This window comes from Cyprinus carpio, chromosome B3 (genome assembly GCF_018340385.1).
Source record: "Cyprinus carpio isolate SPL01 chromosome B3, ASM1834038v1, whole genome shotgun sequence".
Taxonomy (NCBI): domain Eukaryota; kingdom Metazoa; phylum Chordata; class Actinopteri; order Cypriniformes; family Cyprinidae; genus Cyprinus; species Cyprinus carpio.
Genome location: NC_056599.1, coordinates 43,773,566 through 43,788,910, shown reverse-complemented (window position 1 = coordinate 43,788,910; position 15,345 = coordinate 43,773,566). Strand labels below are relative to the sequence as shown.

The 15,345-nt window shown below is 38.9% G+C and overlaps 2 protein-coding genes across 4 annotated transcripts in view; one reads left to right on the top strand and one right to left on the bottom strand.

Annotated features, from left to right (window-relative positions):
- Positions 1-15,345, top strand: part of iqck (IQ motif containing K) — a 131,290-nt gene that overhangs the window by 31,030 nt on the left and 84,915 nt on the right. The window lies entirely within an intron of this gene.
- Positions 1,044-12,490, bottom strand: LOC109050240 (G-protein coupled receptor family C group 5 member B-like). The gene is made up of 3 exons (XM_042721035.1): positions 10,528-12,490; positions 10,338-10,450; positions 1,044-2,732 (listed from the first exon to the last, which is right to left on the bottom strand). The coding sequence occupies exons 1-3, from the start codon at positions 11,543-11,545 to the stop codon at positions 2,688-2,690; spliced, it is 1,176 nt and encodes a 391-aa protein (XP_042576969.1). The 5' UTR covers positions 11,546-12,490; the 3' UTR covers positions 1,044-2,687.

The following is a 15,345-nucleotide window of genomic DNA, read 5'->3' as shown; positions in this document are numbered from 1 at the left end:
ATGCTATGTTAAGATGAACTGCGCTCTACAATGTAACCAATACTGGTGAGCAAAAAAGGTTTTTATAAATTCTATATTCTGTGTGTGAGATCAGTCAAATCTCAGGAGACTCACACATGGGTTTCTGGGGTATGGTTCAGATAGACTCTAGCGGTCCATCATAACTAGTGAAAGTAAACTATGATTGATGATGTGTAATTTACATCTTTGCGTTTTTAGTGTTTTTTTTCAGGTTGTCATTTGCATTTTTGTACCTTGTATAACAAGGGGACTCTTGGAAAAGCGAACTCCGTGACTAACTGAGCAATCCACAAATGTTCACACTTGGTTTGTGAAAAAACGTTTGAGAATTGCAGGCAGTCATATACATCGGTTTAATGGTTTGTGGTTTAGGACACTGCATGCAATAACTATAAAGGGAACATCGTAGTTATTTCTCTACAACTCACTTATTCCTTTCCAACGTTACTGCCCAGTATAAGGAGCACACATCAATGATAAAAACGATTTTAGACACAGCTTGGTTTAGTATATTGTGCCACCCCCCAAAGGCAGGAAACAATCGAGCTATTTGAAAGATGACCTGACAGGAGCCTCTTACCCAGTTCGCGGGTCACTAGGCCATGTACATAACTACTGCAGGCCGTCACTCTTTTCAGTGCTTATAGGGATGGTTCACCCAAGATTGACATTCTGCAATCATTTTAACCCCGTACGTCTGTGAAACACACAAAATATTTCTCTCTTTTTGCTCAAAAATAAAAATCTGTGATGTAAGCATTTCAAAGTAATCCCATACAACTCCCATCATTTAAATCCTAATTTTTTTTGGATTACATTGTCCTTTTTGGAACCTACTTACGCTTACTTGGGATCTAATGTCAGTTAGGTGAAACATAGTTAACGCACAAAAATATTAAAATTAGCAAAACAATAAACCATTAACAGTGATATCGTTTCAGGCACTGTCAACTTATTTATGCCCCATACATTAGGAGTCCACTTAGAAGATCATCATAACTTTGCAGTGTGTATATGGGACATAACTCTGAACTGGACCGAGCAATCAACCAAATGTTCACACTTGGTTTTGTGAAAACGGTTTAATAATGAGCCGTAATATACATCTGTTTATGTGATGTGGTTTAGGACTCTGCATGCATAACTATAAAGGAAATCGTAGTTATTCTCTACAACTCACTATCCCTTTCCAAAAGCTACAGCCCAGTATAAGGAGCAAACATCAATGATAAAAACACTTTCAGAACACAGCTGGTTAAGCACATTGTCACCCTCACCGGACAAAAAAAACACAAAGAGAGCTATTTGAAAGATGACCTGACCGGACCCTCTTACCCCAGTTCTCTGATCTCTGTGGCCATGTACATACTGCAGCCGTCACTCTTTTCAGTGCTTATAGGGACGGTTCACCCAAAAATCATTTAAACCCTCGTAGCTTCTGTGAAACACACAAAATATACTTCATCTCTTTTTGCTCATAAAATAAAAATCTGTGAATTTAAACATTTCAAAGTAATCCATACAACTCCAATTATTTAAATCTAATTTTTGGATTACTTTACCATTGTCCATTAGCCTACTTGGGCTCTAATGTCAGTTGACAATGCACAAAAATGATTAAAATTAGCAAAACAAAATAAACCTATTAACAGTGATATAGTTATCAGGCACTGTAACTTATTTATTCCCCACATTAGGAGTCCACATTAGAAGTTATCACTTCCAAAACTTTGCAGTGTGTATATGGCCATTTAGAGTTGCCGTTTTTAAATCATAATTCAGACTAGCAAACCTCATCTGAATTACATTCCCACTCCACCCCCTGTCCTCACCGCCCTGCTTTGCTTTGTCATCATAGTTATTTCCACTGGGATCTGTCCAGCAGTAGTAGATATCTGAAGGTTAATAGTAGAACTGTTAAACAGAGCAGAGCTCAAAACTGATTAAATATTTCACAGCTCCAGTGGCGAAATGCAAGAATAATTTGATGTATAAAAATACAGCCCATTTGCAACAAGGTGTTGCTTAGAATTGAGTGAGATTTCAGCTAACGAGTCCATAGAAGAACGCTAACCATTTGTCACAGCATGTTGCATGGGGATTGGTGCTACAGCTGCACGCCAGTCATTCCTACACAGACAACTCACGAAATAAAAACCAGAGAAACCAAAGTACTGTATCCAGTTATCACAGAATGATAAAATGTCCAAGTTTTACAGCACAATCACAACTGCAATACAGACGGGTCTGTTCATCTTCTTCATGAAACATACGATATGACTTCAGGGTGAATCTGAAGCCAGAGCAAGATAAATATTCAGGTGTATCTGACACAATTATAAAATTAAAATACTGTGGGAATGAAAATCTGTGAAACCGCATCAATATTTTTACCAGTACACAAACTCAGAATCACTACAGCTATTGATGGTGCAAAGAGTTGTCCAGTGTTAACATCCTTCTATCATGCTTGTCAAACTGCTCTCTCTCACACACACACACACACACACACACACACACACACACACACACACACACACACACACATCACAGACCTGTATTTCAGTCTCACTGGAGCACTGGCGGCTTTTAATGTTGTTCCTAACTGTAAGTCTGCATTCACTTCAGAGATTTTATACCACTTTTCCATTCACCCTTCTCCTCCTTTACCACAGCTGTCTTCCTGTGTATGTGGGAGGTGCGGACGGAACCTGTGACAATAAGAAACAAAATTAGCCAATTAGAAGCAGACAGGTTTACAGACATTTACATAAGATAAGTGGTGCAACATAAGTGGGAAAAAAAAACACCTCTCAAGTGCATTAAACAGAAGATAAAATCTGTCAGCACCTGACGAGGCTGACTGTCATCAGCTGTTTACAGCAGAAGTGGACGTCCTGACAATCCGGTACGTACAGATGGAGAAGCCTTGCTTGCTTCCCTTGTTACAGTATTTAGAATTCTTCTTTCTTTCCTTTTTCTTTTTTTCAATAAGCTTCTCTTTTCAGAACCCTCCTTTTGTCTATAAGAGAGAACCTTTCAATCCTTTGTGAGCAGGACAAATTTGCATATTGGTGCCTTTCTGTTCCAGCGACAAGGCTGTTGGGATCGAGTAAGCTAGCCACAGAAAGTCCCACTCTGATGTAGAACTTAATGCATAGGTTAAACCTGCAATTATTCATGTTCCAAACCACTTCCCAATTAACTTCGGAATTGTGCATTGTGTTGAACACAGAGTCCAAACATGATTCTGAAATGATAAACTTCCACCCATGCATTAATGTACACCTTAATAGGTACGTTTATGTACATTGTTATGTCACAAACAGCACACATTAAGTGTAAACAGTTCCTGTGATTGGGGGGTCACGGCCTCTAAAGTCCACACACAATTCAATGGTGTTCATAATTCTCTATTTGCTCAGAAATGAGACACTGACTGAGTCATTGTAGGAGATGTGTGCCTTGGAAAGTCACAAGCTAGATCTGGTGGACTGAAGAATTCACCAGAAACAAAGATTTGAGTAACACCTGGGTGGTACCATTGCCATACCATGTCTCTCAGTTGCAGGTCTGAGAAACGACTAGAGAACTTCTTAGAGTTCATACAGAGGCTACTTGAAAATACCCATGGAGTAACTCTCAGTACTGCTGACAGGCCCTGACCGTAACAATATCCTGTTAGGTGTCCTCATGAAGATTTCAAAAGGAACCTGTCACTGTTACAGCTGACATACAGAAGATGTTTCACTGCTTCTTGGTCCGTGAAGACTGTTGTGATGTTTTACACTTTCTGTGGCATTGTGAACAATGATTTGACTAAAGAGGGTGTGGACATTCATTGATCAGCTCTTCCTCTGTAGGAAATGACTTTAAGGGATTATCTTCAGAGGAAGAGCTGATCAATGTTCTTAAAGTGGCACAATAGATGCTAGCTGTCTGAAAGCTCAGGCTTCATAAACAGGGACAAAGTAATGGACACCTTCCCAAATAAAGACCTGGTTAAAGACATCAAATACTTCCACTTCTCCATGAATGACTGTCCCTGTTATTGCTGTACACAAACACACTGCCCAGAAGGCAATGGTGTCAATAGTAGTCTTGGGTATCGAGTATCGAGTCTTGATTGGAGCCGGGACTAGCTTTGCGATTTTCCCAGAATCGTTCAAATCGTTAAATTTCGATTCCTAGTTTCGATTCACAGTCCGCTGACCGGAAGAAGAAACTCATGAACACCAACGAAGAAGCATCCACTGGAAGTGTTGGCATAACCGGGCGAGTCGAACATGGATAGCGTGCGTCGGTGGTCCAAAGTGTGGCTTCACTTTTCTAAACAGAACGAAATCTCGGCAAAATGCAACATTTGCGGCAAGATTGTTTCGTGAATATGAGGGTGCACGTCGAACATGATAAAGCACCTCCGAGTTCATGGAGTAGAAATAAACATGTGCCCCGTCTTTGAGGCTGCGCTGACCGTCCTCCGCTGCCTCTTCCTCTGGCTCCGACCCCTAGCCTGGCACCGCAGTGACTGCACTGCAGTCCGAATCCGGTGAGTAAAACAATACATATACAATAAATAGTATGTCTTGCGCCAAAATTGAGGCAGCTAACAAATTAGCCCACGTATTTTTTCATAGACAATCTAGGACCTGAGATTGTGAACGTTAGCCAGGCTGGTGACTCCACGACTCCGCGATGTGCTGAGCCTAATGTTACTCCATTCACAAGTGGCCACTGCGTTGGATCCATGCTTTAAACATAAATTGGGTGATGACACGGTTGTCACCATCTGGGACCAGATCCAGAGAAATCTGATTGAACAGGTGAAATGTCATTCATGCAACTGTCCTTTTCAGCTATTAAAATCTAAGATCTAAATGCTAATTATGTTCTTTGTAGTCAACAGAGGAAGACGGTGGAGCTGATGGGGACACCATGCAGTCTGAGAATGAGGATGAGCAGGAGAGTGTAAGTGTACGATAGCTGATATTATATAGGTTTTCAATTTAAATAATGATTGTCCCTTTAATGGAGGTTTTCCATTTTTTTGTGATAATACTGCTGATGAACCTTTTGTTTTGTTTTTTAGCAACAGCCTCCCTGCAAACTGCCCAGGAAGACTCCACTGGAGGAGCTGTTCGCTGAGGAAGAGGCACCGAACATAGTGTCACAGCAGAGCTCCATGTCCATCAAGAAACAAGTGGAGAGAGAGCTGCAGATATACCAGGAAGTTCCACCGTTCCTTATGTCTGAGGATCCTGCTGCATGGTGGTGGAACCAACAAAAGACTTATCCTTTGCTGTCAAATCTCGCTTTCTCCTATTTATGCGTTCAAGCTTCTTCTACACCCAGCGAACGTGTTTTCTCCACAGCAGGAGATACTATCTGTCCAGAACGCTCACGCATCCTGCCTGAGAAGGCAGATATGATCATTTTCCTAAACAAGAACTGTTTCTGATTTTACACTGTACCTGCTGCTAATCTGGACTGGGTTTTACAAGTTGTTTCTTATTGTTTATTTGCTATTCTGCACCAGGTTAGCCCATCAGTGGGAGCACGGTGACATGTTCAAGTACCTGCAGCATCATACACTCATGTGTAAATGTGTTTTCATGAGGTTTTCAAAAATAAAGCTCTCTTGAGGAAAGTGTACCCCTGTGAAAATATATTCATAATTTATAATATTTATATTCAAATTCATAGATTTGATATTTATATTGTAGTTGAAAACAGCTCTGTGAGAAATTCATAGTAAAGTTCATAAAAAGTTCATAGAACTAAAATTGAAGGAGAAGGTCAGACTATTTCCTTTAGAAAGACCGTTGGTTAGTTAGCTTATTTAAAATATCCTTAACTTTTTTTGACCCTGCCTCTTAAAAGAATCGGAATCGGAATCGTTCAAATTCAAACGATACCCAACCCTAGTCAATAGTGACAATAGCTCAATTCAGTTCACATTTTGTTCTCATCCGATGGTGCCAGTGCAATCAAATTGAAAATATTACTTAAGTGTCTTTTAAACCCCAACTAAGCCATTCAAATGTGATGATGTCAAGAAACCCAAACTACATCAAGCGACAGGAAAAACCTTGGGAGAAACCAGGTTTAGTAACGGGACCAGTTCTCCTCTGGCCTCAATAAATGAACATGATGTGATTTATGATTGAATCCAGCTCCTTCTGCTTGATGATCGAGACAGGCAATAGATGAGAAAGAAGAATAGTAGCCTGTCCAGCAGTGTGCCATTCATACTTCTACAGCCAGTCTATTCTCAGAGGATTATCAATCCAGTTTTTTCCTCCAAAATGATTTTAATACAGTTGACACTGTGGTAATTGATGATGTCTGGTTTGAATTTTGAACTGGTTCTACATTCACATTTGCACATTGCCTCATTCTCTTTAAGCAGAAATATTGCTCTTGTTTGGATAAATGTTAACTCAGCTTTTGACAAGGCGTTGGCTGCAGCGTTGCATTGTTGGCAGGTTTTGTTCTATTTATAGTGGGGTCAAAGCAGAGAAGACAACCCCCCACCACCAAAGAGACATTTACTCTCCTCCATATTGCATCACTCATCACTTCAGAACCACATGTTTAAGGCAAACACCATTCGTGCTTTGGAAAATCTGGCCAATAATTTGTAAAATCAATGGTATGACTAAAAAGTTATTTATATATTTATTTATTTAGTGATATTGATGGGATGTTCTCAGTATTGTCACTAAGTAAAGGAGCTTTTTATCATAAATCTGATTTAAAGATTATGCAAAGCTCCAAACAGTGCAAAAAAAAATAAAAATAAAAAAGAAATAACCTTATCATAATTTTATAATTTAACCTTCGGACTGAGGTGCATCTGTCCTGGCATAATTTCCATAGAGACCCTTAACGTCATTCGATGAAACATTGAACGTCACTGACTGAAAGGGAACAAAATGGTTATGTTATGTAACCCTCATTCCCTGAAGGAGATGTTACATCCCTCATGCCACAACGCTCAACTTAGCTGAATGCCGGTATGCTTTCTCAGCTCCTCAGCACATACCAGAATGAATGAATGCATGCTGCCATCTTATATACCTGTATGTATAAATTCCACTCTCCAATACTCATTGGCCATTTCTTGAGTGCTCCGAGGTGATTGGGGCTCCTAAGTGAGACCTCTAACGTCAGTGTCGACGTAATCTCGCCGTTCCCTTCTCCAAGGAACGAGGGTTACATAACTTAACAGAGACATTTCATGAGTAGGGAATGATATCCTGCGTCAGTTGCAGATGCTATGGGAGCATCCTCCAAGTGTGATGGTTGTCTGAAGAAAACAGATTTCTTGGAAAACAAATTTCTCCTAAGGGGGCTCCTCCAGGAGTGACACCAGGTTCAAAAACCAAATGTGGGACAGCCAAAATGTTGCTACTAAGAGATGCTGCACTTTGTTTTCCTGATTCAGATTCAGATAATCTGACATGTGCACCACCTTCTGCGACAGACACTTGTTCTGCACCCAAAGCAGAATACGCATCATGGTGGCAGACCCGGTTATAACCACAACATTATAGTCGTTTGAACCATACAAAAGCTGAACTTTTGACATCTGAAATGCAGACGCACCCGATGAAGCAGAATCAGCGGTGTAGCAACCTATCATGTGGGCCGAATGTTTGGAAGCCCAAAACACCACATCACTTGCATGTGATAGTAGACAGAAACACGCACAAGCCAACAGAGATTGCATTGCGAGCTTCCAGACATCAACAACTCCCCACATGCAAATTTATCCAAGAAACAGACTGCTCTAAGTTCAGGAGGAGAAGGAGAAACTGTCGGCTCACTCTACAAAACAGACTTACTGTGTGTGTCCAAATACTTCCGTGTTGAGGACACAGAAGGACACACCGAGAAAAAGCCATTGTGTTCCACCGTGAGCAAAGACAAACTCTACTTAATGTGAGTCATTGAAAAACAATGTCCAAATAATTCGAATGATAAACCAAAGGCTTCCAAAAAGCATGGATAGATAAACCATCTTTCTGAAGAAGAGACTGGTAGATCTGACTAGCGTTGGCATGGATACAGCGCCTCAGAAGCCAGTGTATGCGATGAACTGGTGTGACTGTATGTAGATTTCAGACAATTATCACACTTTAATGGTGTTCCTGTAAGTCAGCTACTGACAAAGCATTGAGTGAATGTATGATAAAGGAACGTGGGCAGCATTTTTCATGCATATAACCGTACTGTAAAAAAAAAAAAAAAAAAAAACTGCTTTTTTAAACACCGTTCCAAACATGTAGCTCTTTAATTCTGCAGTTACAACCAAATAATTATTCAAAGAAATTGTCTTTAAAGCACAGTGTAATTTTTCGCCACTAGAGGCCGCGTATTCAAAACAAACAGAAACAAAGGCATAGTTTGATGACACCGTGACTGAGTGTGGAATCATGGGAGTTGTGGTCTTCATCCACACAGCTGCAGCAATCCGACGGGACTCGGGCAGAAATCATGTTCATGGATGAGCTAATGATTTATTAACGTAGTATAAAGCAGGGTGAGGCTGAAAGCCGTCGAATCGAAACGAGGCTGCTGATCGAGCGTGACACACATGCGGCTCGAAAGCAGCGGAGCTTTTATTATGCCACAGTCGACCGCTTCTGCTCCTTCCGTTCGTGCGTATGAGGGGTAAAGCAGCGCTGTTTTATAACACTAGATATGTTTGAAAGTTCTGTTATAATGCTACTCTGTGCGGTCGTCACTGGTCTATTAAAATGCACAACATATTAAAACGTCTTTGGTGTTCCCATGTTTTCAACAAAACAGAACCAGAAATCGAGGGGTTATGACGTCATTTAAACATTCTTCGAAACATTTGGGATAATGTAAGTACACAAATCATCAAATTATATAACACTGTTCTAGTGGTTTTTGGATATTTTAATAAAAAAATCTTACATATTTTGCCTTTAAATGGTTTATTTATTGTACAATGGAATTACTATGTAATTATGTCCTGTAAACATTTTCAATCCACGTCCTTATGTGCAAAGTATAGTCACTCTACGTGGAGTCCATGATAGTTTTTTCCTTCCACTTCTAGAGGGCATGTTATACTGTAGGACCAAAGACCTGAACCGGACTCATCATAAATGATCAGCTTTGATCTTTTCTGATAAAACTAATAGACCCCTTAATCGCCTACGTCACTGTGACGTCACCGCTCTAGCTGGAGGCAAAACATAAGGAAGAACTCATAGCAGGCGCGCTGAAAGTTTGAGGTTTTGACTTTAAAATGTCGTCTTGTTGTGTTTTTGGCTGCCAGAATAGAAGGAACAGCACTTTTGGTTCAAAACTAAGGTTTCACCGGATCCCGGCCGACATTCCTTCACAGAAAACACGAAGACAATTGTGGTTGAATGCAATACGGCGTACAGACTAGACAGAGACGATCATAAATAATGCTCGTGTTTGCAGTGCACACTTCATATTAGGTAAAATAATCTATGCATATGTACTGGTGTGTTGGTTTTATCTAGTACAAATCAGCAAGTTTATGTTTTATAGGTGAAAAGTCACCAACCTTCAGCGCACTAGCTAGCTTAAATGTTAAACAAACATACAGCGATAGATGTGTGTGCCATCCTTTGAATGGTCTCTTAAAATAATCCACATTGCTAATCATAGTTAGCCCAGCGATAGGTTACATTAGACAATAAGCCTTGACAAAATTCCCCAAGCCACCCGAAAGTAATTCATATGTTGTCTAGGAAATATCCAAAACCTGGTTAAAATGTTTCCAATGAGAACAAGATACAAGAACTACACCAGGCTTAGCTAAAAATAAATAAATTAGGCTACTGTAATGTTATCCACTCGTCATTATATTTTGTTCAGATAACCAGTTTGGTCAGTGAACTGAATGATCAACTGAATTAATTGATAAATGTATGCTAACTCCCACTTTTTTTATTATTATTTTTTCTCACGGTCCCGCAGAGTCAGTGACTGTACATATTCGGACAGTTCCGAACCTTCTTCTGCATCCATGTTTAATAAATCCCTCCAAAAACGTGCTAGTTTACGCTTGTCAACATTGCGTCCGCGCATCTTTTTGCCTCCAGCTAAGCCCCGTCCACCCGGAGACGTTGCAATGTTTACAAACTTTTAAGGGGTCTATAAAACTTATAGATCAACAGAAATGCTATTTTGACAGGGCCTGTTTCAAGCTTGAGTCAATCACTTTTCTCAAACCTGTCAAATATATGGAAAAAGGTTTCTACAGGTTTATTTGGTCTATTTATAAAAATATGAAGTTATGTACTCACTGCTCCTCCATTTAGTATCATGGTCATCTCAGTTGGCTGGTAGACGTTACTTCTGAAGGGTGCACTGGGTCTGGCCCCTGTGTTGCCGTTATGATGGTTACCACTTCTCAGTCCTACAACACAGAAGATGGATGTTAGGATCTGTTTAATGTATATTAAATGATATATTGATCTTTGTGCCTTATTGTACCTGCAGCATTTTCATCAAACGCGTATCCCTGGCTCTCCACAAACTGCCTGTGTGAAAGTGGGATGTCCTCATCAAGGCTGGCGTCTCTCATATGTGATGAATTCTGAGATGTGTCAAAATAGTCTGGAGCTGAAGGCTGAGTTGGTGATCGAAGACAGGCATGGGCTTCAGGAGCAGCATGGCACAGCAATAACAACCAACCCTGTGCTACCAGGGCCACAGCCAATGCTGGATCATCCCAGTCCGGAGACTTCTCAAGTACTTTGTTTCCATACACATAGAAACCAACCCAAGCCACCCACAGGAGAATGGACAGCAAGCAGGAGACTAGAAGCCACACAACATTACAGTGCCATTGTCGTGCCTTCCCACACAGCGCTAATGTTGCAGTTACTAGGGCAGCCAGCAGAAGTGCTACCACATAAGCACAAGCGAGTGCAAAGTCCAGTGGCTGATACTCGCAAGCCGGGTTACCCTCCCGCAGCACTGTTAGAAAAAGCCACTCTGCAGCAATAATACCTTGTACTGCTGTTAACCCCAGCACTAGTCCAACAAGGGCACACCCGCCTGGGCTACGAGACTCACATGCAAGCTTGCGCAGCCTCAAGCCCTGTGTTAACATGCAGGCAAAGCAGAGGGAGAAAAAGAAACCCCAGAGGGCACGTCGCACCACACAGATGCTTTCATTAAGCTCAATAAGGTATGCAAAACTAAGCCCAAACAGCCCAATAATGCCCATTAACAGTAAGAGAATCGGACCGATGCCACTTCGCCTTGGTGCCTCGGTCACTGAGTGCAGGCGACACAGTAACGCTATCAAAAGTAAAATGGCAGCGAACACACCAGCCGCTGCTACGACCTCCACCACCACGCCCCATATAGCATCCAGGTCACATAAGAGAGTGTATGGTCGTGGAGGTCCAAATCTGCAGCCGAAAGGGACCGTCGACATCTCATCTTGAGACAAACTCACATCCAGTCCAGTGAGCAGCAGGAACACCACATGAAATAATGACATCTGAGAAAGAGAGAAAACGCAAATGAGTCAATCTTAGTCTTTGTACAATTTGCTTTTAAAATTTTGTCCGACACATACAGTGGCCCAAAAATGTTTTCGGTCTAAGTCCCAATTTAAGTGTGGATGTCAATGCATTATGTAAAATATTATTTGTAAATAGAATGATTGCTTTTTTATTCCAGAACTACATTTTTTTATACAATTTTTGACTTAAAGTGCCCATATTACCCTTTCTTAAAGATTGGTAATTTTGTTTTGGAGGTCTCCTACAATAGGTTTACATGCATCCAAGGTCAAAAAACTATTTAATTTTCTCGCAATACTCATCTCACATCACCTTGTTTCTCAAATAGTCTGAAATGATTCATTCAAAGATTCAGTCTCTCCAAAGACCTCCTTCCACAAAGCTACTCTCCTCTGATTGGTCAGATGGCTCAGTCTGTTGTGACTGGTCTACTGTTTGCAGCATGTGTCGGAAACAAAGTGGCCATTCAGCTCCAAAGGCTGTTGTCCAATGTGTATATTTATAATTTATCAGAATTTATCAGAATGTCACAGCTAAATAGTAAACCCTTACAGTAATTATCAACTATCAAAAATGGCACATATGTAATGTGAGTTGGCCATGTGAAGCAGTCGTCAGTAAAATGATGGGAAGGTTGGCGTTTTACTGCTGTGGTATCATTGTTAAAATTAATTTTAACCACTGACTCTTCACATCCTCATCCTTTGGAATTGTGAACAACGCAAATCTGCTTTTGCACGGCAGAAAACAGCATCACAACACAAACCACAAACTAAAGTGTTTGAGGGCGGGTCAAAGTAGACATTGTTTGCAGGAAGCCAATTAAGATTATGCAAATTTGTTATGTATCTATGAAGATAAGTTTCATAACTGAAACAGGAATTGCTGTATAACTGTTGGATTTAGGTCAGGTTTTCTGTAATGTTTTTTTTTTTACTTTAAAGGGATAGTTCACCCAAAAATGAAAATTCTGTCATCCTTTACTCACCCTCATGTTGTTCCAAACCTGTATGAGTTGCTTTCTTATGTTGAACATAGAAGAATATATTTTGAAGATTGAACTATACCTTTAATTAAATATAATCACAAAAGTAAAAGAAACCAGGAATAAGGGAACATTTTTAGGAAGATACATCAAAATGGCATAAAATTGGAAAGTTTAACATTGAGAAAACGTCAACAATTTTTAAACAATATCACTTTCAAAAATTAGAATTAAAATGTTGTTGCAAACATGAAAATGTATATTTTTCATGTTAAACAGAATTTGGAAAATGCTGGTGGTGCTTGAGACATTATTGGTCATTCAGTGTTTTTGTGAAACCAACTAACAATAATGAGGTCCAAGATTATAAATACACCATTATTTACATGCAAAATGTTTTATATATTTAACGACATTAAATTACACCAGTGAACGTCAACTTCTCTTGTATGATCACTTCTTCCCTCAGATAGGGGTGTTCAAATGTAATTTTTTGTTGACTCTGACTCCCTTTATATCAAAACAAGGTCAAGAACAAAAATACAAGGCTGCAGTCGTTATTGCACACTAAATGAATACTCTTTTCTTTTTTTAACTGCAAGAAGCCTTAAACTCCAATTCACTTTTGGCTTGACTGCCCAAAAATTTGTCTGGTTTAGAGATGAGATTACCTTGAAATAATTATTTTCCAAATCATAATTTTAAAGAGGGTCACAAGTTACAGCAAAAATAAAAAAGGTTGAATATTATTTTAGTTGAACAAATTAGGGTAAACATAGCAAATGATTTCATTTACTAATGTAACAGATGAAACAAAAAAGCAGGGATGGAGGTATGTTTAATTACAATTTTCATGTGGTGTGTTGAGTGTCTGGGGCTTGGTTTTGGTTCAGTGTTGGAATCTGGATACTCATGCCCCATGTTTTGTCTTTTGTTGTGAGCGTGTTCAGTGTTGGAATCTGGATACTCATGCCCCATGTTTTGTCTTTTGTTGTGAGCGTAGGGTGGGGAGTGCAGTGTTGACAGAGTAAGTTGCCATTATTTTACTAGTGTAGATAGGAAGCGTTATACTAACCTGTTAACAGCAGTTTTGTATTCATATATTTAAGTAAGGGTGATTATTTTAATAAGTACCAAGTTTTTCTTTACCTCCTCTTATTTTTGTATTTTGCAATCCAATACGATCCTGTGTGTAGTAACACTTTCTTTGTTCAAATCTATTAATAGTTACACTATTAAAACTGATCTTGAAAAACTGAGCGACCACATTGCTACATTAAACTCTGTAAAATATTAAGTTGAATTAGCGGTGCTTCGCGCATAATGCCTCATCTCGCGGTCATTCTTCAGTAAGGTTCATTGGATTGCGTGGTTAATAACATTAGTTACTTATATATAAATAACATAATAATACACCATTGTTAATGCATTATTAAAATCTGAAGTTGTGTTTGTAGAAAGCATTAATGCACTGAAGTAACATGAACAATGAACGACTTTTTTTATTAACATTAACAAAGATTAATAAATTGTGTAATAAATGTATTGTTCATTGATGTTAATTAATACATTAATGTTAACAAATGACATCTTTATAGTAAAGTGTTACCATTAATATTTATTCATCCTTATATTGAACTTGACGGTATTTTTCTCTCTTATTTCATACACTGCATGAAAAGGCATCTGGGACAAATACGGGATGGGGAAATCTCCTGCTAAACTTATGAGTTTGCCAGATAAATGAGGCAAGAGTGCTTGGAAAGGTAATACACAGAAATGCTTAGCTAATTGAAACATCCAGAAACCTTGCATTATGTGGATGTATATAGGAACTGTAGTGGAAGTTTCAGGGAATCACTTACAGCTGGTTGATAAATTCAGTACCATATTCATATAAGTGTGTGAAATTTAAAGCTGCTTGTTTTTTGCTGATGTCTCTCATGATTTGGGATTCACTGTTTCTATTGTTATTATGATTCTGCCTAACATTTTCATTAAATCTTTTTAAAATAGAAAACAAAAATCAATGAACAGGTCCATAATCTAAAGTCTTTCACATGTGAATACAAAACATGTTAGATTGATACAGACTGACAAACTTCCCGATTAAAAATATCTGCAGATACCTGTCAGCTACTGTACTTCTAGTCCAGAGGTGCGAGCACTAGGGCTGCATGAGCCAAAGTTGGTCTTTATAATATATCCGTGTCACATTTTGACCCTGGAGCCCACAAAACATAGAAGTAAACTCATAAGTAGCACATGTAGGTTATATTTGTAGCATTAGCAATAGCCAATATTACACATTAAATGGATCAAAATAATTGATTTTTTCTGTTGTTAAAAAATATTAGGATATTAAAAAGTTCCATAAAAATAATAGTAATGTAAATATATTTATTGGTGTTTGTGTAGAAGATCCACTACATTTATCAAAAATATATTTGCTCATTAGTAGCCTAATATTAATTGTTACTAAGGACTTCATTTGGACAGCTGAGGAGGTTTTCTCAATATTTTTTATTTATTTTTTGCCGTTTTTATTATTTGTATCTCTGCAAATATTTATAAAGTGAAAACTCAAAAAAAAAAAAAAAAAAATGTACCCATTATGACTGTATTTATATGGTCAGGGACACATATTATAAATTTTATGTAAGTTTAATTGCTATATCAAAATAACTTATGGTATATCATATCAAGCTGACGACCAAGCGACTTTCCATAACACACCTTATCCCCTAAGCAAGCTTGTTAGTAATATAATTTGGTACATTGTTTTGACTG

What these genes read in the sequence shown, in the direction of transcription:
- LOC109050240 (XM_042721035.1), bottom strand. Translation starts at nt 11,545, where the DNA reads ATGTCATTATTTCATGTGGTGTTCCTGCTGCTCACTGGACTGGATGTG. An exon ending in GTTTGATGAAAATGCTGCAG is followed by an intron (nt 10,451 to 10,527) that starts GTACAATAAGGC and finishes TCTGTGTTGTAG; the next exon opens with GACTGAGAAGTGGTAACCAT. An exon ending in TGATACTAAATGGAGGAGCA is followed by an intron (nt 2,733 to 10,337) that starts GTGAGTACATAA and finishes TTATTGTCACAG; the next exon opens with GTTCCGTCCGCACCTCCCAC.